The 23,448-nt window shown below is 44.5% G+C and overlaps 1 protein-coding gene across 1 annotated transcript; it reads right to left on the bottom strand.

The window, feature by feature from the left end:
* Positions 1–651: 651 nt before the first annotated feature.
* Positions 652–22,386, bottom strand: TMPRSS3 (transmembrane serine protease 3). Its single transcript, XM_066621300.1, has 14 exons — positions 22,369–22,386; positions 18,985–19,129; positions 17,433–17,444; positions 17,138–17,245; positions 14,093–14,209; positions 13,506–13,629; positions 12,431–12,556; positions 10,550–10,593; positions 9,524–9,689; positions 8,241–8,410; positions 6,316–6,411; positions 5,584–5,726; positions 3,064–3,258; positions 652–678 (listed from the first exon to the last, which is right to left on the bottom strand). The coding sequence occupies exons 1-14, from the start codon at positions 22,384–22,386 to the stop codon at positions 652–654; spliced, it is 1,491 nt and encodes a 496-aa protein (XP_066477397.1).
* Between the last annotated feature and the right edge of the window lie 1,062 nt (positions 22,387–23,448).

The following is a 23,448-nucleotide window of genomic DNA, read 5'->3' on the forward strand; positions in this document are numbered from 1 at the left end:
CTGTATTTAACTACTGACTCTGTATCAAAAACGTACAACGCCCAATTTATCAAAAGCAGTCCCATGAAATGGCCTCATAGTGAATCAGATCATTGGTCCATCCCCTGCAGTTCTAACAATACTGCTTGGCAGTTATTTTCCAGGGTTCCAGGCAGGAACCGTTCCCAGCACTACCTGGAGATACCAGGGATTGCAGCTGGGAACTTCGGCATGCAAAACCGGCACTCCACCACTGAGCCTTGGCCCCTTCCCATGTGGTGGTACTACTTCCCCGTCCTGTTGCTGGCTTCCTTGCTTGCTTGCTGCAAGGCAACCAGTGAGGCCAAGAGGTTCGGTCTTCAAATCTTCAACTGTATCCCTAGTCAGATTGTGCAGGGGATCCCTTTACCATCTCAGCATGCCAAGAAAGGGTGGGGGTGAAAAAGAAAGGTGCTCTTAGCATGGAGGTATGTTGAGAGCTGAACACTGGGTACAGGCATCACAAGAAGATGAGCGAGTCTTCATTATATCACAGAGAACCAATAGAATAGGGGATAGGAGCAGAAACTGTTGCAGCAACTCCTCAGGTAGTGAGTGCAAAAAAAAAAAAACCCATGCAGGATGTGACAGTTGATCGTTATAAAACATTTTGACGAGTTTGTGGTAATGACTTTAACCTTCTCTCTTCCATTCTTCTCTCTAAAAAGGAAAAAAAAACAAGCATGTAACCTTTGAGACGTCAATAACATTGCTTCTCAGGAAGAAAATGAGACTTTGGCCTATGAAAGACTAGAATCATGTGGAATCGTCATTTATGTCACTTAGGCTGCAATCCTATGGGGCATACTCTTTCCTGAGAGTAGGCCCATTGAACACGCTGATCTTACTTCTGAGTAAACATGCAAAGACGCATCCTGCAAGTGGCTCTGGGTTGTTTGCATCTATGTGAGCGCCTACATTGCCATGATGGCATCAGCACTTTTTTGAATCACCACAATCTTGACAATCCCTATTTTGGAGATGATGGTGACTCAAGAACGTGCCATTGCCATCATGGGAGAACCAAGATGTTCACATAGACAAGCTGCATGGAAGTACCAGGTCACTCAGATAAAACTTCCGTGTGAGCCCAGTGGACCCATATGCTCCTAAGGAATTCATACGATGGCTGCTACATTCCAAACCTCTCTCAAAGTCTTAATGATCACTTTGGATGCTACAATTCAATTATAAGCAAAAGTGTGGGAAAGATGCACCTAGGAGTAGGGCCAAGCCTATATTTTAAGGGAGGACAAACAGTGCAATCTGATCCAGGGCTTGGGCTAATGGATCTTGTGATCTGTCAGCGTAAGTTCTGGACAGACAGTGAGAAAGCCACTTTGCCGCTCAGTTGGCCGCGGCCACCAGGGCAAATGGATGGAGACAACAACACAGGTGACAGCAGCCAGCTGAACCTCCTCCACCACCTGACATGGCCTGTAAGTTGGCAGGGGGAGTGGTTTGTTGGAGGATTGTGGGCAGATCAGGGCAGGGAGTGGGCCAAACCAGGGGTGGAATGGGGGTGCGGGGAGGCTCTCAGCAGCACACACCAAGATCCTATCTATCCTTCCTGGCCTGGACTCAGTTCCTCACCATTTAGGGTGACCAAGTTACACCAGTTAGGGTGCAATCCTAACCCCTGGGTTAGGCTGGTGCAAGTCACTTGCAGTGACCTGGGGGTGTTGCAAATGTGCCATAAGGCATGTTTACACTGACTTAGGAGTCGGGGAGGCCAGCACAAAGAGTTGCACAGGCCTCTCTGCGCTGGATCCAGGCCCAGTGGGGTACGTTTGTGAAAGCTCAGCTCAGCTGATGCAGGGGTCTGGGGGGGCATGGAGGAGGCATTTTGGGGCAGGGGAGGGCAGGCGGTGGGCATTCCTGGGGGTGGTTGGGCGGGGAGCAGGAGGTGGGGCCAGGATCCAGGGTAAGGGGAAAGTCTTCTCCTTGCCTCAGGTTGTACCCCTTCTGGCCCCAAACTTGCACTGGATGCAGCGCAGGCCCACTGGCCTGCCTGCTCTAGCACAAGTTAGGATTGGGCTGCCCAAGAGCTAGCATAGTTCCAAGGAGACCCAATGGAAGCCAAATGGCCTATGGAGAGGTAAGTAAAAAAGGTTTTTACTTACCTCTCCTGAGCAGTCAAGTTCCTCCCCCCCATTCATAGCATGCTGTGAGCGCTCCACTGGCAGTATTGCATGGTTTAGACTGGTAGGGGACAGGGTTGGGCCCTCTGACTGGTTAAGGAGTTGTTGGGATTGACCAATGAGTAGATGCCTCTTATTCATCCAATTTCTGTTCTTTGTCTCAGATGGTGACTCATGAAAGTTAATAACTTCCCATGCTGGCAAGCTCCTCCCATGTTTTAATTTTTTCATCGCAAAGAATTGTTACTATTTTTTAAATGGAAATTAGATTTTCTATGTTCCCTTCTACATGACTAGACCTTGGTCCTCCTGGGTAGCTAGGCATTTCAAAATGGCTTTCTACTGCTCTGCATCCCATAGGTATGTGAAATGTCACAGGTGCACAATCCCTGCATGCTAACCTGCTATCTCTGCACTTGGAAAATCATTGCTTAACGTACTAAGCAAAATGAAGCAGAGGAAGTCTGTCAGAACAGTCCTGTAAATCTTATCTGGTTTTCTACTATCTTATCTATGACAGATAGAAGAACATTAGAGAACAGTCAGACTAGCCCTCTTATGGCCGTTTTATTCAGTTCAGTGTAGCGTTGACTCACTGTCCTAACACAAATCCTTCTATGTTCCCCATACTATGTTTCTCCCTCTTCCTAGGGCTGTTTCTCCCATGGCCACCTTTAATAAACACAGTATCTCAATCATTGCTCCCAGGGTCAGCCTAACCTAGTAAGCAGCACAGATGGCTGTCTGAGCATCAGTGTCATGGGCTTCATCCATTCTATACAAGTGAATGGAAAAAAATGGATGCCTTCCTCTCGCTCCATTTGCATGTACGGAACAATGAAGAGCAGCTACAACTACAAAGCCCAGAGGAAGAAAAGTAAATGCCCCCTACTCTACTGTATACAAAAAAGCCAGAACAGGGCAAAGAAACTATTGGAAAATAAACCTCCATTTGTTCATGTATCCAGTCCAGAAAGGAAGTGGTCCGGCTGTAGACACCTGGTTTATTTTCTTCTGCACAGCCCACCCCAAAGCTGGTAGTTCCCACCAGCTTCCAAGTGTTTCGATCTTCACATACCAGTGGTCCCCCACTATCTCCCTGAAAGGCACAAGAAAATGAAACTTTTGTCAATGTCAAACAGGAAAAGTAGCTCCCAGTATCTGAACTAGCAAGTTAGCACAATCACTTGAAAAGTCAGTGATAGAACAATGAAGAAGCCTTCTTGCTACACCTTGACTGCACCATTCCTTGAAAATTGGCACCTGGCAACCCACTGTAATCATTTATTAAACCGAAAGACTTTATTTGTGTGATTTAGCAAGAGCCATTTTTTCTCTCTTGTGGATGAGTCAGCAACCTTACACCAAAACTAAATTCTGGTGATCCCTCTGACATTTTCACTGTCTTTACTTCAGCCAGTCATCCTTTCTCACAGTTGTCCGATTCCTTCCTTCATAATATTTCTAATTTGGTTTTCCCCCATATCTTTTACATTTTGGTTGAAGCCAATGGTTTATCAACTGCTCTGCCAAACCCTTGTCTTTCTTGCACAATGTATTGGGATCCCTTAAAATATTGCATTGAACTATTGCCCTGATCCCATTTCCTCCCCTTTTTTGTAATCACTCAGTAGATCCCTGAAAGTGAACATCTACTTACCAGCAGCTTCCTTTCATACTCTTAGATACTTTCATACTCTTAAATGAACCCTTCCAGCTTCTTCTTCCTGTTCTCCTTATACATGGAACCTCAATTCTCCCTTGTCCACATTATCCTGGTTTTCATTTTTTAACTTTATTTACGTAAGTAGTAACACTGTGATACTGCTACCAATAACCACAGTGATAATAAAAATGCCAAAGAATTTTGTATCACCTTGAAAAGTAGTACATTTATCTCATCATAGACTTCCATAACCTTAATGCTTTCATAAATTTGTTAGACTGGTTGGCAACCTTCAGTCTTGAAAGACTATGGTATAAGCCTACAGCACCTGGTATTCCCAGGCAATCTCCCATCCAAGTACTAACCACGCCTGACCCTGCTTAGCTTCCAAGATCAGACAAGATCAAGCATCTGCAAGGCAATTCTATACACACAGAAGTAAGTCTCATTGAACATATTGGGGCTAACTTTTGAATAGAAAGATATAGGACTGTGCTGCTAGTTTTTGAGATGCCATAAGATTGTTTTGTTAATTTTGCTGCAGCAAACTGACATGGCTGCCCCTCCAGAAACTACAGTAATAGAGTACTTAATATATTTGTCCCCCCCCCCTTAGACCTAATTTTTTGAATAGCTTCATTATTTTAGTCCAACAAAGCAAGGGACAACTGAGTTTTGCATGGCCGAACAGGTCACAGACAACTTTTTCTTTATTCACAATCTTTAAGATTTTCAAACTTTCAAACCCCCTAATGATTTATTTCTGATAGTCTCTCAGTCCATGATAGCTTATTGCAAGAAAAAGCCATCCCTTAGAAGTTTTAGGTGCACCATCCTGTGGCAAGGTGGTCATGTGCATCCTGATAACCCATGCAGCATTCAACCAGGATCCATGAAGCAAAGCTTCATAAGTCAGTTTTTCAGTGGCACATGCAAAACTATCTAGGAGGAATCCTGCAGGTGATGTGGAGCTGCACAAGATTGTTTCACTCCAGGCTGATGTGGTTAGAAATCAATAGAGGCTGGTTTTTGTTTTCCACAGGCTGATGGTATTCAGATTAAATCCTCAGTCACACTGCATCCCAGTTCCCAAAGTTCACAATACCTTAAGGCACTGTTTCTCAGACTGTGGGTCAGGACCCACTAGGTGGGTTGTGAGCCAATTTCAGGTGGGTCCCATTCATTTCAATATTTTATTTTTAATATATTTTAATATATTAGATTTGATGCTACCATGGTATGTGACTACATAGGTAGAAATGTTGCAGATCTGTACTTTTACCAGGCTACTATGTATATGCTTTTAACAATAATAGTAAATGGGACTTACTCCTGGGTAAGTGTGGGTAGGATTGGAGCCTAAGATTGTTAAAAGTTTTCCTGCTTGATTATGTCACTTCCGGTCATGACATCACTTCCGGTGGGTCCTGACAGATTCTTATTCCAAAAAGTGGATCCCAGTGCTAAAAGATTGAGAATCACTTCCTTAGGGTGTCATGGAACAGGGGTGCCATGGGATGTCTCCGGTGGCTCCTCCTACCTGTTCTTCTGGGAACTGCCGTCTTGGATCTCGCAAGATTTCGTGAGATCCAAGATGGCGGCACCTGGTTGAGCCAAGAAGAGGAGCTGCAGGGGCACTGTGACCCCAGTGAGCTTGGTAACCACTGTCATATCTCTACTGAATTTATGAAAAATGCAGTGTATGAGTCCTGTAAATTGACCTCTAGTTGACAATGTTGTTTAGACAGTTATCATTACCTGGCAGCTGTCAACCCCTCCCTTTAAATATCCTGCACAGAGCATTGAGGAAGCCACAATTCCTCCATAGACCTCTCTGTTGTTGCACACTTTGTTAGAAATCAAAGGGACACCGGCATATTTCATGGTTTCTGAAGTGTCTCCTATTTCAGAAGAGAAATTAAATCAATGTTTACAAAACTACTGCAGCACCTTTAAAGGTATAGCTTAAGAGAAATTTAAAAATTAGATAAATGTTTATGAAGCTACAGCTTCTTAAAAAGCAAGAATCATTGACAAAGAATGAGCTTTTCCATATTTTCATGTTTGTTAATCCTAGAAAACCAGTTGTATATCTAATCTTCTTTATACGCTGTCAAATAATTTGTTCCATAATATAAGTGCTTTCTTAAATTAGGAAGAAATTGACACATCCAGCTAGGTTTTCTACAGGACTATTTACTAGTTACCATGGAGAGATATTAGTCATGCTTAACCCACAGTAAAACCAGTGGAAAGTGAAATCTTCCAAGTGAAGACCAGGGATTTCCATACACATACACTTAATGGGTATGGATAGATGGCTCAGCATTCAATGCTGTAATATGTGTCTATCAGCAACTTCATTTCTGTGATCTGGTCAGTCCGGAATATTTCTATTTATAAATTCTTGTGTGTACATCTTGAGTTGATTTTCACTGTAAATGTAGTTAGTAGCAAGACAACTGAAATTTCAAAAGCTCAAATGCTCACCTCCTTCTTCTGTAGCTCCCCATCCTGATATCCAACACATTTTCCCTTCTGGAAAATGTTCTCCAAAATTGGGAAGACAAATTGGTTCTATCAGGCCTGTGCAAAAAAGAAATGCTTGATCTCCATAATTCAGTTTCCATATCCATATAAGGACAAAGTGTAATATTTAATTTGTTTCAAATATGCCCCATTTCCCCCCAAAGAGCTCCAAGCAGCTTAAATATAGCAGCATTCACCCCACTACCCCATTGACAGTATGAGCTTCATTGACTGATTGAGCTTCAGCAGCAGAACTTCATTGTGTGTTTGAGATACATCTTCTAAATTGTACCACACTTGTGGTGAAGCTGGTGTGGTGGCTTGGAATGTACAGTTGCTCAGGTAATCTAGCTTCTGTGAAAGAATGGAAAGTTGTCCATTTGGCTGGGGTTAAACATCACAAGGGCTGAGAATTGGGAAGAAGTCCTAGGCATTTAGGGAAGCTAAGAGGCAAAAAGACAGTACAGTGAGGGAAGGATTCTCAGAAGACAATGGACTAGGGCTGCAATCCTACACACATTTACACAAAAGTAAATTCCATTATACTCAATGGAACTTGCTTCTAAGTAGACATGTGTAGGCTTGTGCTGTGAGAGGGCACAATCCAGAGGTGCCCATGGGCCGGCGCAAGTCCCTTGCGCCAGCCCAGGAGGGTCACAAGTGTGCCATAAAGCAAGTTTGTACCTCCTTGGGAGTAAGCTGCATCGGCGCACAGAGGTGCGCCGGCCCATGAAGGCTGAATCCAGCCTCCATGGTGTCTTACTCCATGAGCCTTGCGTCGGCCCGGCTGAGCTGACGAAAGGCACTGGGGTGGGTGGGAGGGAGGCGTTCCTGGGCAAGGGGAGGGCAGGCAGTGGGCAGCCCTGGGGGCAGGTGGGGAGCAGGAGGTGGGGCTGGAATCCAGCAGTTATACCTGATCCCAACCCCTGTTCCCAGGGAGATCAGAGCGGCTTCAAGCTTCTCTGCTCTCCTCGGACTTGTGCCACCCCAGGAGGTGGCATAAGTCCGAGGTGACCCATAGGAGCCAGTGTGCTTTACCTGGAGGTAAAGGGAAAAGTTTCCCCTTGCCTCTGGCTGAGCTGCTTTGGGCCCCTATCCTGTGCTGGATACAGCGCAAGCCTCTTTGCTTGCCAGTTCCAGCACAGGGTAGGATTGTGCCCAGAGTCATCTAAACATAGGTGGAGAAAAGCATGGAATTGAAGAATCAAAAGGCAGCAAAGCCATGGCGTTGGAGAAAGGAGAAGCCAGGGAAGAAAGAAAGTCCTGACTGTACACTACTGACAGGAAGGAAGTAGGCAGACAAGGGGAGGTGAGGGGCCATGAACTGTAGACCAAGAGTCACACAACACATTACCTACTTATGAAATTAGCTGCCACAAAATGGGCATGTTTTTACCTACGGCTCTGGGGGCAGATAAAGTTGATTTGTAGACTAGCTGTGGTTGATGAGACACCAATGAGCACTCTTTCATCGGAAGCATCCATTAGGTACATCCACTCTCCACTGCTTGGATGCGCCAACACTACGATCCCACTGCTGTTCACTTGGATAGTAGGGTGACTTCAAGATCAGCACAGACTCTGCAATCTTTGTTACTTTGGTAACAAAGTGGCATGGGAATTTCCCTAAACTACTCACATTTTAGAGTGATGTTTCCTGCACTTTTGGTTGTGTGTTGGTGAAGCAACAAACCAAAAGAGGCAGTTACTATATGGGGCTTGTTCATACTGTTGGATTATGAACTCCACTGTACATAACTGTGGGTTTATTTCTTGGTGCAGATATATCACAGATTTATTAGTGCTAGAAACCACCAATTCCATCTTTAAATGTAGGAAGAAAAAAAGAACAAGAAATGAGAAAGAAACAAGAGATTCAAAATTACCATTGAGCGCAAGTGGATTGGCCAGTTTAATCAGCGCTATATCATTCCCCATTGTTTTAGGTTTATAATTTTTATGGTATATAATTTTGTCCACTAAGTATGGATTAACATAGTTATCTTCCAGTGTTAGAAACCCCACTTGCACACTCCAAGCTCTAGGCAAGTACAAACTGGAACAAAGACATTAGAAGGAAAAAAAAATGTTAGTACCTCTCAATGTTTTGAATTCTCTGCTAAACCTTTATGACTCTTTTTTGGTCAATGCCAAATCCATTATGGTACAAAGCAACATTTCCAACCATGAGATACATCCACAACTGCAATAAAGTCACAATAAAGACTATACAATAAAGACTTGGAGTCCTAGCCTTACCCCACCCCCCCCCACCTCCTGTGCAACCATGCCAAAAACAACCATGCCAAAAACAGGTGTGGGGAGGGGCAGATCAGGAGGCTTCAGCCCACATAATTTCCCAACCTGCCATGGATCTCCCTGGACCTGCACTAGCAATTTCACTACTGCAAGTCTGAAGAGAGAAGAAAGGGAGTGTGAGGCAGCAAAAATTGCATGTAGGATCCAGCACACACCATCACTGCCACATCCACAAAAACACATGCGGCCTCCCCACCCCCGTCACACACTCCCCTCCACTCAGTTTCACCCTCAATCAGCCCCTGTTCCACCCTCCCCTGGCCCTTCCTGCCTCCCACAGCAGCTTCCCTGCTCTTCCAGGCGGCTGAAGCCCTAGTGGCATTCATGCAGTGTGCTACTGAGAATGTTGCCAAAAAGTGCTGGTGCAAGTCCACCTTGAATGGTGAAGGCAGTCCAGGTCCATGAAGGGGGTTAGGATTTGGTGGGCACTTTTACCACTGAACCCACCCCCATCCTGGGCCCAATCCACCTTCCTTCCCCCCCCCCGTCGGGTTTCCCATTCTGCCTACCTCTACCCCATTCCACCCTCTCCCTGCCTCCCTTCCAATCCCAGTGTTGCTGTGCTGACCTGGCTGCTTGCCACTTGGGTGGTGGCTAGGCAGCACTCACTGGCACAATCACATTTGCAACAGCCATAAAGCTGTTTACGCCCCCTGAACACTTGTTCCAGCAGCATAAACAGCCCATAGCTATAAGCCCACCAAGATGAGAATCATGATAGTTAGGGTTAAAAGTGGGTTGACGTGAAATGCAACAGGAGTATTCATCTGGATACATCATGAGTCAATGCCACTGACATTGATACAGCCAAGTTTGTGCAAGCGTACAGCAAACTAGATTCACTACTTACTCGTAAACGCAGTGAGCTGCTGTGACAATCCACCAGGGGGTGATGACGGATCCACCACACAAGTGATAACCTTGAAACTGAAGGCTGGCCTGCCATGGCCACTGCTGGGGCAACGATTCATTTCCACCAACTATACGAGGGGAATACCTTGATCTGGTGCCACATACTGCAAGTGTGGGAACGCAGAATAACTGGAATAATGCTATTAATGAAATCTTCGTGAGGCACACATACCTTCCTAAATCCAACCTTTGAACTGCAGTCATATCTGAGTTAAAGACATGTTAGAACAGGGGTGTCAAACATAAGGCCCAGGGGTCAGATGTGGCCCAAGGAAGCTTTTTATCCGGCCCTCAGGCTCTCAGCTGCTGAGCAGTGCTGAGGTGTTACTGCTGCAAGGGCAGCCCAAATGAAAATTTGGCTCTCTTATATCTTGAAATATGATCAAGATTTGTGTGTTTTCTCTTCTGTCATTTGCAGCTAGTGAATTCCTAAGTGAGAAAAAGTGCTTATTTTTGGTTATCACCTGTTTAATGACATCACTTCCTGCCTCATGACATCACTTCTGGCCCACAGCAGGCATCATGAATGCTGTTCGGCCCTTGGTATGAAACGAGTTTGACACCCCTGTGTCAGAATATCTATTCTTTGACCGAACTCATAGAAAATCATTCATATTTGACTGTACAGAAATACCAGGTCACATGCCAGCTCTCCAGAGTTTTGATGTTTTTTTTTTAACTCTCTGTAATATTTAACATTTTCTTTCTGCCATAAATAGAAAATTGTAGTCATGCTAAACTTTTGAATATTTTAGGCACAATCAAGGAAGTTCTCTTGGACCAGACATATGGAAATGTATAGGAGCTACTCTGATCTTACATAGCCCCCATTCATTTCAGTGGGGCTTGCAGAAAAGAACTTCTGAATGTCATTGGACTCCAAATTTTGACATTCTTCACCAACTTTGTTCTAAAACTGGAGTTAGATTCCACTCTGTTGCTACTAGTTTTACAAAGCACTTACCCAAACATTTTAAGGTAATCACGTTGCCTGATGAACACTCTTCTCTGAAATGAAAAAAGCAAGAGCCTTTAAAGCAAATCTCTTCTAGCCTTCCCTTTTTTCTTTACCTACCAACCACGTATCTGGAAATTAAATTTGATGCAGTCTGTAAGACTAAGCAAAAGATGATTAGCCTCATCTTCAGAATATTTTGACAGCATTAGCTTTGTTTGTATAAATATGAGGCAATCATGGGAAGGTTTTTAATTTTTTTTTTTTACATATTCAGCATTAGCCATTCTTTTTGATGTGAATGGTGATCCCCATAGAGCAGGTTCCGCCTCTCCCTTGCTTACAGCTATGAAAGGACTCTGTCAGGGGTCAGCCAGGTCTCAACCTGCAGCACATCTGGCCCCTGAGAGCCCAATCCCAAACAGTAGCAGCACTGGCACTGAACTCCAGTGCTGACACTGGGTCTCACAAACATGCTGGAGAGGAGGGGCTGCCAGTGCTGGATCAGTACCAGTCAGCGCTGAGCCTCAGCGCCACTTGGAAGGCCAGCCGGTCCTCTAGCAGTGCCGGCCGGTGGTAAGTAGTATCAGGACAAGGGAGGCTGGGAGTTGTCAGAATGGGGTGGGGCAGGAGGAGGAACCAGGGTGGGAGGAGATGGGGCTCAGCTCCACCAGATCTTGAACTGCAAAACAGCAAAATAACTGGCACTGACTTGAGAAACCCCATTGTGGGGCTTGGGGCTTTCCCCAGGGGAAGCGGGCAAAAGTCCCCCTGAGGAGACCTCCAGTAATAATAATAATAATAATAACTTTATTAAAAGCAGATTAAAACATAATTTAACAAACAGATAAAAACATATTAATACATTGACAGATATTATAAAAAACAGTAGTCAGATAAAAAGTCAGGTAAAAAGAGCATAGAGCAGCAGATCATAAAGGAATCAGCCCTGTAAAAACATACTAAAAGATGTAGAAAAGATCTTAAAAAGGCCATGAACTCAGAAGGCTTCTTTAAATAGGAGGGTCTTCAGGCCTCGCCGAAAGGTCTCAAGAGAGGGAGCCATTCTTAAGTCAAGGGGAAGGGCGTTCCATAACGTTGGTGCCACTACTGAGAAGGCCCTATTTCTTGCCGCTGCCCCACGTATCTCCTTAGGCGGCAGCACTTGTAAAAAGGCCTTCTCTGATGACCTAAGAGGACGAGCCGGATTGTACGGGAGTAGGCGATCTCTAAGATACCCTGGCCCAGAGCAGTATAGGGCTTTAAAGGTCAAAACCAGCACCTTGAATTGCTGGTTCAATTCACCACCTCAGTGGTGCCACTGGATGCAACAGTTGCCGTTTTGGTGCCGCTGAACCCAGCGGAGACGCCAGCTTTAGGACTGAGCAGTGAGTCCCCTAGGACCAATAGTAAAATGAGCACAAGTCACCTGAGAGACTCATGCCATCCTTCTGCCTGGCACCCCCATCTACAAATGAAAGTGGGTCCCCTGCATCATTGCATTCCTCTAAAGCAGGGGTTGGCAACCTTTTCGGGCAAAGGGGCTGGATGTTCAGCAATGACATCATCACCAAACTTCCAAGTTGCCGAGCTCCCAGAAGTGGCTATGTGGAGCTCAACTTAGAAAGTGAAGTCTCCTGACCAATTTGCCATGCACTTGCATGGCAGAGCCACCTACCCAGGCTCGTGGAGTCCCTGTAATGACAAAACTCCTCATGAAGACTGCAAAACAGCATGGAACAGGGCTTGACATGCAAGTACTAACAGTAGGCTCTGCTGTTCCTTGAGACTATCCCATGAGAAAGCACCATGTTACATTCATTAGTAAATTTAGGCTCTCCATGGGGTGGTATTTACATTTATCCTTTTAGTCAGGCAGCTGAAACATACCTCAAAGAAGTTGCATTCTGTGGAGCTGTCAAACGATCCACTGATAACCAATGGTTTGGAGCAACAAAATACCTCTGAAACTCTTCTTCAATGGCAGCCACAGGGAAGTCACCCGAACTCACAAAACTGCAAATAAGTTAAATTATCTAGCATATTCCAATAAATTAGTGCTTAACATTTAATTTTATTGGTCAGATGAATACTCACTCTGTTTCTCCAACTCTAAACAATTTCAATAAATTGCTCAAACAGTATTAAATAATGTCAAATAATGTCAAAAACACAGAGATCATGGGAATGGAGTATTTAACCATTTTCTACTATACCACAGTCCTAGTGAAAATCACGCCCAGCGTGGACGTGCCAATACTTGATGGGCAAATACCCCAGGCATGGAGCCTCGCATGCCTTTTGGACCCGCGGAAGCCTCTCTGAGGCTCCTGATGGGGCCAGAAACTGTACTTCTGGTTTGCAGCTGACGTGTCCTGGAGTTGCACAAGGCACCATGTGCTCCAAGTAAGTGGGGGGGGGATTTGCATGTGGAGGGTGGTGGTATCCCGCGGGGGGCGCCATTATGAACCTTTGCCCTGGGGCACAGAGCTGGGAGGTTCACTACTGATCATGCCCCCCCCCCAGCTTCTATTATCCCTGGAAGAAAGCTTCCACCGAAGTCCACTGAAGAAGACTTGATAGGTGTGAATCATTGTAATGCCAAACCCACTCACATGGTTGCATAGTCAAGTAACCAACATGTGGTTTACTGTGTCAATAGCAACAAAGATATATGTAACAAAAACAAAACTATTTCCATTTGTAGACCAAGTCCTGCTAATGCAATTAATGTCATCTTCAGAAATTGCACTGAGGAATAAGAAGAAAAACAAAAATGCCAGTACTTCATGAACAATCTCCCCCATACACTTTTTTCCCCTCTTTCATTACATTTTTGAAAGTCAGGTGAAAAGGGAGGGGCTGGATTTTGAAGCAATATTTTGACATGCAAAACTTTCCCCTAAAATTCTGGGTTTTTCCATTTCCACTGTCATTTAGCAATCCCTAGAGTCTTATGCAGTACCTTGAGAAACCTAAGTATTTACATGTGACTCTCCCGTAGTTATAATTCCAGTTATCTGAACACACAGTCCGCCAAGTTCCAGAGCTGAAGACCTGCAACACAGCCTTCTTGCCACTCAGCCTGACTGTGGGAAGCAAAAGAAGAGAGGCCACTGGTTTGTATAGAAACTGTGCATACATCCTGCAGTAGTTGGAACCAAGTTTGAGAACTGACAGAATTTCAGATCTTCAGATATAAACACCTTTATACTGCTCACCTTCACAAACTGCTCCTGGTGTGAGGCTGCAATCCTCTACATCCTTTCCTGGGAGTAAGTCCCATTGAATATAATGAGACTTACTTCTGAGCAGACATGCATAGGATTGTGCCCAAAGTCTGAGATTTTTAGGCCTGGAAATTGCCCTCAGTGTCCCATGACAGTGTAAGGAAATAATCTTAACTTACATCCATACAAAAATACTGTAGTGAGCAATAGTCAAGCATTCTTGGCTTGTGAATATGTCATGGATTTGAAGGTTTATTCCCCCCAAATATCAACCCTGGGAGCAATTCTCAGTTTAAAAAATCCATAATAAAAACAAAGTTACCACATCTATACTCATCCTCTCCATCTTTGCAGTCAAAGACACCGTCACATCTTGACGTTTGGTCAATACACTGAAAGGATGACCTGCACCGAAACCTCCCAATGCAGTTGAAGTAAACTGGCAAAACAGAGGACAGGATGTTAATACAGTAGAACTTTCATAAGAACATAAGAAAAGCCCCACTGGATCAGGCCAAAGGCTCATCTAGTCCAGCTTCCTGTATCTCACAGTGGCCCACCAAGTGCTTCAGGGAGCACACAAGACAGCAGACTCAACCTGCGTCCTGGTGCTCTCTCTTGCATTTGGCATTCAAAGGTAACCCATTCTAACATCATGAGGTTGCATGACTTGTAACCTGTGATGGACTTTTCCTCCAGAAATTTGTCCAATCCCTTTTTAAAGAATCTAGGCAAGACGCCATCACCACTTCCTGTGGCAAGGAATTCCAAAGACTAATTACACGCTGGGTAAAGAAATATTTTCTTCTCCTCTATTTTATTTCATTTTTTAAATGTTCTTTATGTCCTTAATTTTCTAAAAATGAGAGCACAGTTCCTTTTGAATGAATGGAGACAACCCTCTGTATTAGAAACAATTGAAAGACACTCTGTGGGTTGTTACACAGTGCTGTTTAACCTATTCATGCCATCAATAATGAGACAAAAATAATGCAAAGTTTGGTTGCCCTTCAGCACTGACAATCCTAGTTTATATTTTATAGAAAAGACTTTCTCAGTCTGTGTGCACATTTTTGTACGTATCTGTGCATGACGATAGTAAGACAACTAGCACCTAAAATCATCCAAGATTTATGGCATGCCTGAAGCATAGCAACACCACTATCTGCTGCAGATACTTCTAGTGTTCACCATATGTCATCTAACCTGCATATTACCATAACTAAAAGACCAAGTCAGTCACTGCTTGTACAAGCTGGTAAATGAGATGTTAATAACTACTAATATTTTGTTAGTACCTAGTTCCAGGACCAAATTGGTGTAGTGAAAATGTGGGATTGTGCATTTGAGTTGAGGTAAAGATTGAGGGATGGTTAATTGCTTAGTTTGAAATTAGACACCCCACCAGCTTGGGGGGGGTGGGGGTGATTGTATCAGAGATAGAGAAGAGTTACCTCTGTTACTCCACTGACATAGCCCTCTTCCAAAACTTGCACACACCCCACAACTAAACTTTTTCATCAAGAAAAAAGATATTGGGATTTCTAAGCTGCCATCCTATGCATACTCACTTGTGAATAAGTCCCACTTATAGCAGTGGGACTTACTTCTGAATAGATATGCATACTTTTGCACAATTTTGGGCACAATCCTAACCCCTTATGTCAGTGCTTTCCAGCCAATGGGCCGTGTGCTGCAGCCTGCAGTTGGGTGTCACTCACGGAGGCCTCCTCAAAGTAATGGAGCGTTTGTTCCCTTACCTCAGAGCTACACTGCCCTTACGTCAGTGCTGGAAAGCACTGATATAAGGGGTTAGGATTGCGCCCTTTGTTACATAAGTCCCATGGCACATCTAGTTTGCTCCTGACACTCACTCTGCATATGACAGGAAAGCACAAGCAAAGCACAACTAGCCTCTGTCAAGTTCCAAAAGCCGTCCAACGTTTTGGGTGTGTAGTTTATGGCATAGAATCATTGACTCCTGTGTTTGCAGGCAATTGTGTTTTTAGTATTCAGTCATCCTTGAATATGGGCCAACCCTCACAACCACTTCCAGTGTGGCAGTCACTGCTCATGCGGACTGCCAACACTAGCATCATGTACAGGCTTACAGAATGTGCAGAACACTGCATGCCTTGTAAAGACTGTAAATACAGTGGTGCCTCACAAGACGAATGCCTCGCGCAACGGAAAACTCGCAAGACGAAAGCGTTTCGCGATTTTTTTGGTGCTTCGCAAGACGAATTTTTCTATGGCCGTGCTTCACAAGACGAATTTTTTTTGCAAATTTTTTTTTTGGTTTGTTTGCAGTTTGCAGTGATGCCTCGCAAGACGAAATTTTCGCAATACGAAACAACTCGCGGAACGAATTAATTTTGTCTTGCGAGGCACCACTGTATTGTAAATATTGTAGCATATTGTAAATACTTCCAAAAGTCTTAATCATTGCAAAAAATCAATGATCTGTCAGGCACCCTCTAATTCCCACGCATACACTGAGCTACAAAGATGACAAAAACAGTACCTGGAGCAGGGGTGGAAACAAGCAGGCAGTGAAACGGTCTTGAGGCACAGAGAAGTAGGCTGATGGGTTCCTTGCAATTACCTGCTGCCCAAATGGAGGAAGTGCAGCCACTCTTGGAAGTTATAGCAGATAACATGGCACTGCATCTCCTCCAGGGGTCTCCCAAGACAAGGAGGATTCTGGTTGTACATATTAGTATCCTGGCTTGAATTGCCTGTACTTCCCTGCTCCAAGTAGTGCAGCTGATCATTCAGGGAGGCACCAAACTGGTAGCAGACTAAGGGCCCAATCCTATCCAATTTTCCAGTGCTGGTGCAACTGTGCTAATGGGGCATCCACGGCATCTTGTAGTGGGGCAGCAGTCACAGAGGCATCCTTAAGGTATGGGAACATTTGTTCCTTTACCATGGGACTGCATTGTGGTTGTACCAGGGCTGGAAAATTGGATAGGATTGGGCCCTTCAAGATTCTGCATTGAATCACCCAGCAGAGTTCAATGGATTCAGAATGTTGCATATGCCATAGACTTAAACATGATCACTGCCATATGGGGCAGTGGCAGCTGGAAAACAGCATGAGCCACTCTGGAAGTAGTCATGAGAACAGGCCCTAAGTGGTTCCAGCAGGCTGAATAATACCAATCATCTCCTTAAGCACCAGCACGCTCCCGCGCTCTCTCTCTCTCTTTTTTAAAGATCTCAAAATTAGAAATTTAATTTAAAAAAAAAATCAACATACAATCTTTGGTGGCAAGTTCATTCACTTCTCAGCAGGGGACTCATGAAAAATGCAGACTCCGGAATGGTTAAGTGAGAACCTAATAAATAAATTATTGGTACTCACCACCAAGGCCAATGGCAACTGCTATGATTACGGTGAGTAATAAGGCAAGAATAACTGGAAGCAGCCTTAGTGGAATTAAAAGTTGGCACTGAGGTGGGGGGTTCTCTTCTGGAATTCAAACAGAAGTTGTGAAAAACAATAGCCTCTGGAAAAAAAATACATGCAGCATGTGTTTTTGCATTCAATTAACAGTCTTAAACAGTATTAGCTATTGACATTGATAGGACATTATATATGCTGAGGCCCTGTTTGTATGTTACATTTCCTCAAAGCAACCCTTTTTTTTATCATCTGCCATTCTTGTTGTCTCCCAACCCTTGCTTTCTAGGAATGAACAGATCCACTGAATTCCATGTTGAAAAATGTTGGCAGAGTGTAAACAGTTTCCACCCTATATTGCAGGGCTTTTCAAACTGGGGCGTCGTGATGCCCCAGCCTGTGGGCCCAGGCCACTTTTACCTTAAGGGGCAGGGGCAGCCTGGAGGCAGGGAGGAGGCAGCGGCACAATCCCCAGGATCGCACTGCTCAGGGGGGGCTGCATGGGCTTGGCTGCATGTACCTGAGCCTCCTGCAGCCTCCTGGAGGTGCAGGGAGCCCTGCGCGACCTTCTGCAGGGCTCCCTGCAGCTTTGAAAGCTAAAGCAGAGAGATAGCGCCCCACCTCCGCTAAAGCGGAAGTGGAGTGCGATCGCTCCACTTTCACTTCTGAATCTGCGGGGAGCCCTTCAGAAGGTCGCACAGGGCTCCCCACACCCTGGGAAGCTGCAGGAGGTTCAAGTACATGCAGCCAAGCCCCTGCAGCCCCCATGAGCGCTGCCTTCCTCCCCACCCCCACTGCCTCCACCCCCACAAGAACTTAGAGTGGCTCAAACTCTCCCCGAGAGTTTGAAAACTGTTGCTATAGTGGATTGCAGAAAGCAGAAAAGAAACTAAGTCTGCAATCCGATTCACACTTCCCTGGGAGAAGGCCCCATTGACTATAGTGGGACTTACTCCTGAGTAGACATGCCTAGGATTGCACGCGAAACTGGGTTTCAAAATCCATTACCAGGCAATTCAGAGATGCTCTGGGCATACTCTGAGGCCTTCAGTCTAGTAAGGGAAAAGTGAAATCATTACCTCTTCACCCTTATAAGGAAGCAAGGATAGTGCATAAGAACATAAGAACAGCCCCGCTGGATCAGGCCATAGGCCCATCTAGTCCAGCTTCCTGTATCTCACAGTGGCCCACCAAATGCCCCAGGGAGCACACAAGTCAGCAAGAGTCCTGCATCCTGGTGCCCTCCCTTGCATCTGGCATTCTGACATAGCCCATTTCTAAAATCAGGAGGTTGCACATACACATCATGGCCTGTAACCCGTGATGGATTTTTCCTCCAGAAATTTGTCCAATTCCCTTTTAAAGGCATCTTGGCCCGATGCTATCACCACATCCTGTGGCAAGGAGTTCCACAGACCAAACTGCAGCTTGAGGAGGGCTCTAGGCCACATGTGCTTACTTCACACACTGTTTGCAAGATGTCCATTCCAGATATCTTCCATCCTAATAGGAGCTTGGGTTTGCATTCAGTTAGAACAGAATGCCTTTTTCTTACATTTTCTAGCATTTATCAGTCAAGTCCAGAATAACCTATATATTCACCTTCACTGATATACTTGCATGGTTGATAGGTTGAAAGCCACCCCAAATGGAAACACAAGAGAGAAGCAAGAAAAGAAAAACAACAGGGGGGGCAGAGTAATAATCAATATGCAACATATACAGAAGGTAAAAAGCACAATGAATATTTTCTCTGTAACTTAAAAGAAGGGGAGAAAGATACCAAACTATAAACAATGCCATCTTACCATTTTCATTCTCACTGGGATCTACTTTTGATTGCTGTATGCAGAAAAATCTTTTATAGAAGAGGCAGAGCTCAGCACCTGGCAGTTCATCTTCTGCAACTGAGACAATTTCAACGGAACCAGGACTGGAATCTGTTTCTAGGACCTGGACCAGCAGAGAATGCACAGGTGTACACTGTAGGATCTTGGGAGATTAGTGCAATAGCAAATCCATTTTCCAAAGACAGAAAGATATAAAGACCAGGCCAAACTATATCTTTGCTCATTATAAGGGTGGTTCCCTCCACTGAGTCAACTTGTTATATCTTTCAGTATTTGCTCCTTGATAAAATCAGCTTTAGGATCCTGCAATCCTTTAGAATCTTTAGGACATTTTAGCATGAATCTGCTAACTGGACCAATGGAATAGCTGTTCTGCACTGATTGAGTTCATATGGAACTTCAGACACAGAAAATGATTAGGATGCCAGTGATTGTCTGCACATGAAGTGAAGGGAAGTCTGTTAACATCATTGTGCCATAGTGGCTTTTTCTCCATCACCCTATGAGTTTCAGAATCCACCAAACCGCCCCCCCTTCTGACCTTTCAAGCTATTGTCCAGGGCTTAGTTTATGCATTCATTGCTGGTTAGAGCTCAGTTCTCCTCATATGAGCCTTGGTTTTAGAAGAACTTGCCACTCCAGGATAAATTAAGCACCTGCCAAGTTGCCTATATGACTGTCCTGTACGCACCTGCTCCGGTCTGATTCACAAAACCTGAGCAAAGCAACTCCATTGTTACAGGTGACAACTAATGCCTCAATATACCTTTATTACAAGGAAATCAGCAGACAGTGGCCAGAACTCCCTATGTAGGGGCACATCCAAAGGCAAGTTTCCTTTTGTCCCTGTAATATTCCTTTAAGTCAGTGGAAACTACATGACTCTTAAATAATTGTATTTATTAATGGAATACAATAACTAAAAACTAATATTTCACAACAAGGTCTTTGGTCAAGGACTGTACTGAGCTCCTTCCCAGGTTCTAGTGGTGTCACTGAAGCTTCTCTGGAAATTTGCCTTAAAACAACAGTAACATATGCCATAGTAGCAAAGAAGCTATTGCCTTGCATGATTAGAGCCAGCAGCTATGAAGGTTGGAAAGCTGCTCATACCTGTGGATGACTGAAGGGTCAATTGAGCTAATCCTGGCTCTAATGTAATCCTCTCTCCTTTACTAGAAGAATCACGTGGAAAGGGCAGGGCTTAATTTGTGTCAAGGCTCATCAAGAAAATTCAGCTCCAGGACTTGTTTTCTCAGTGTCAGGGCTTAACCTTGAAATACACTATGTTAAGTAAAAATATATGAAAGTGCTCCTGAGCAGATCCAGGGTACATTTCCCACAACCACAGAGGAAGCCAAGAGAGTCCCCACCCATCAAGAATTAGGGAAAGGAATTTCCAACCAGAAGGTGTGGTTTTCAGACACCTGGCATCTCTTGTTTCCCAGAAATTAAACACTATTTAGAGGGTGATCAAGGATCACAGAAGACTGTGTTGCATGCTCTTGCTGAAAGAGGAGTAAGGTGGAGTTACTGCAGGTTCCTTGCCTAATAGGTGTCAAGGCCTTGCTGCCTGCCATGTACTCGTCCTAAGAGCAATCGTTGTGGGAATCCAACCTTCAGCTGCCACAGTCACCACTTATACTGGGCCCTGTTGTCTATATGAGTTGGTAGAGGGCTTGTGCAGGCTGCATTATTGAGCACCCTGTACATTTATATCACAGAGGTTCAGCAAATTAGAACCATCTGGACAAGTCTTCAAATAGAGTGAAAAACAGAGTTTTATAAAAAAAATTCCTAATTCTCAGTTGTCTTCATGTAGAATTCACAACATGGATCACATGGCCCTTGTTTAGAGAATATGAATTAATAAACTGTCCATACTGACATATTGCTGAAGCCTACCTTTGGCTACCTGGCTGTCATTAAGTTGCCTTCCCAAGACAGGCACACCAATTAATGCAAAGATTCTTCTCCTTTTATAATGCCACCCATTTAAAATGAGGAATGCGTATAGCTTCTTCTCATCTGACCTCCTGTGCCTTCTACATTTATAAAAGGATCTTTCAGTTTGGCATTCCTTACAGAAACTGTTGTAGAAATAAATGGAAAATGTTATTGGAGGCAGCTGCTTATGGCTTAGCTCTTTTTTCTTTCCACAAGAAGGCTTTGGAGTGGTTCCCAAGGAAAGAGACACACACAGAGAATGCTGCATCAAGATGGAAAACCCATGCCATTTTTTTCAAGGAATATCCATGGGCATAGTTTCAGCTCTCGCTCATGTAGCTTTGCTGCAAAAAGAGACTTTGGATTTTCCAGACCTTAAGGCCAAAGCTCACAGGGATTTAGGGCATAATGCTAACCAGGTCTATTCAGAAGTAAGTCCTATTTGGTTCAATGGGGTTTGCTCTCAAGAAAGTGTGGATAGGATTGCAGCCTTAGCCTCATATACAGACCTGGAACATATAAAGTGATCATAGAGAGGACAGTGGCAACAATTCAATACAGAGTTGGGTGTGCTTGAGTCCTTTGACATCAGTGGGCTCTGAACACTTGCAACTCTGGGTTGGTTGCGGCCACTGTCTTTGAGCATGTATACGGTGCCTGTCAATGAGTTGCTACAACCAGCTCCCCTGTGTGTGGAAGACCTTCCTGATCAGAGGTTGGCCTTCAAGGTACCTTGTACCTAGCTCTTCCAGTTTCAGAAAGTAATAATGGGGACTCTTGGTTCATACAGAGCACTGACAAGATGTGTTGGGCCTGGCTGTTACCTCCACAAACTGAGACCCTAGAATGCTCCCATTCTGTCTTGTGCCTGCCCCTGCAGTAGAAATTTCACTGTGGCAGTCAAGCTTCTCTGTGTTGGGTAATTTGCCCAATAGCAAACTTTTCCTTGAGGAATGCTTGTTAACCTTCAAGGGAACTCCATGTTTCTTACTCACATAGTCTAAAAGCCAAATGATCTGTAGAGAATGTCATTTGAGGATTGCACACAAGCCATCAGAAGCAACTCCAGGACATGTGTAATTGAAATGAATGTGCTCTTGCATCACTCCTATTCATTTCAGTTGGGTTTTTGAATAAATATCTCGGAAAAAGCTGACAGAAAAGAAGAAGCACACAGTCTATTGTACAACATTGTCATGTTAGAGCTTTGCCTTTCAGCTCTACCTAGATCCTTATCAGTGAGGTCAAGGAAATTCTGGGTCTTCCTGTGGCAACTATCCAGGGCTCTCTAGGGAGGCTTGCCTCATCCTTTGAGAGACTACCCCTCTATAGAACAGCTTTGCAGAGTGTAGCATGCAGCAGAGGAGCAGACGAGAACCCTGACGTTCCACTTACCTCTTCCAGTGAAGCCATTGTACCAAGCAAAATTACTTTCTCTTTTCATTATAAAAATTAACCAACCAGAGATCCTGCAGCCTGCTCTGCAAATATTTTCATGAAGCCATCTGGAATTGCTTGCTGAATCATTGTAGCAAAAGACATCCTTACCGGCACAAGTGTAATTCAACCTGTCTGGCGATATCAGGTAGCCTAGAATGGCATCGGTCCAAAGCTTGGGATGGCACAAAAGCAGCAATCCATTTAATGAATGGTAATCAGGAAAAGTGACATTGTGATATTTGCAAATGCTTTCAAGGACATCTCTAGAAACGGTGCCGGGTATATGCTTGCCTTTTGTTTTCAACCCAGATAGATGAAATGGTTTCTTAAGTCAGCAGCTGTCTTCATCACTTCAAAGGGGCCTGCCTGGGGTGCAGTAGAGAGCAAAAGATGTACCCTAGATAATATATCATTTCAGTAACAGAAAAGGGGCTTGCTTCTGGAAAGGGTGAACACGTAGCAGTGGACAGATTTCATCTAGTATCAGCCTGGAGAGATATTTTCAAATATGTATCATGATCTAGAGCAGTGTTTCTCAAACTGTGGGTTGGGTCCCACTAGGTGGGTCATGAGCCAATTTCAGGTGGATCACCATTCATTTCAATATTTTATTTTTAATATATTAGACTTGATGCTACCATAGGATGTGACTACTGCATTTAGGGAAATGTTACAGATCTGTACTTTTAACAGGCTGCTGTTGTTGGCAACCTTCAGTCTCGAAAGACTCTGGTATCGTGCTCTGAATGGTGGTTCTGGAACAGCTTCTAGTGTGGCTGAAAAGGCCGATTCGGGAGTGACAATCCCTTCCACACCGGGAGCAAGTGCAGTCTGTCCCTGGTCAGTCTCCCTGGCTATGGGCCTTCCTTCTTTGCCTCTTAGCCTCAGACTGTTGGCCAAGTGTCTCTTCAAACTGGGAAAGGCCATGCTGCACAGCCTGCCTCCAAGCAGGCCGCTCAGAGGCCAGGGTTTCCCACCTGTTGAGGTCCACTCTGAACGCCTTCAGATCTCTCTTGCAGATGTCCTTGTATCGCA

This window comes from Tiliqua scincoides, chromosome 3, assembly GCF_035046505.1.
Source record: "Tiliqua scincoides isolate rTilSci1 chromosome 3, rTilSci1.hap2, whole genome shotgun sequence".
Lineage (NCBI taxonomy): Eukaryota > Metazoa > Chordata > Lepidosauria > Squamata > Scincidae > Tiliqua > Tiliqua scincoides.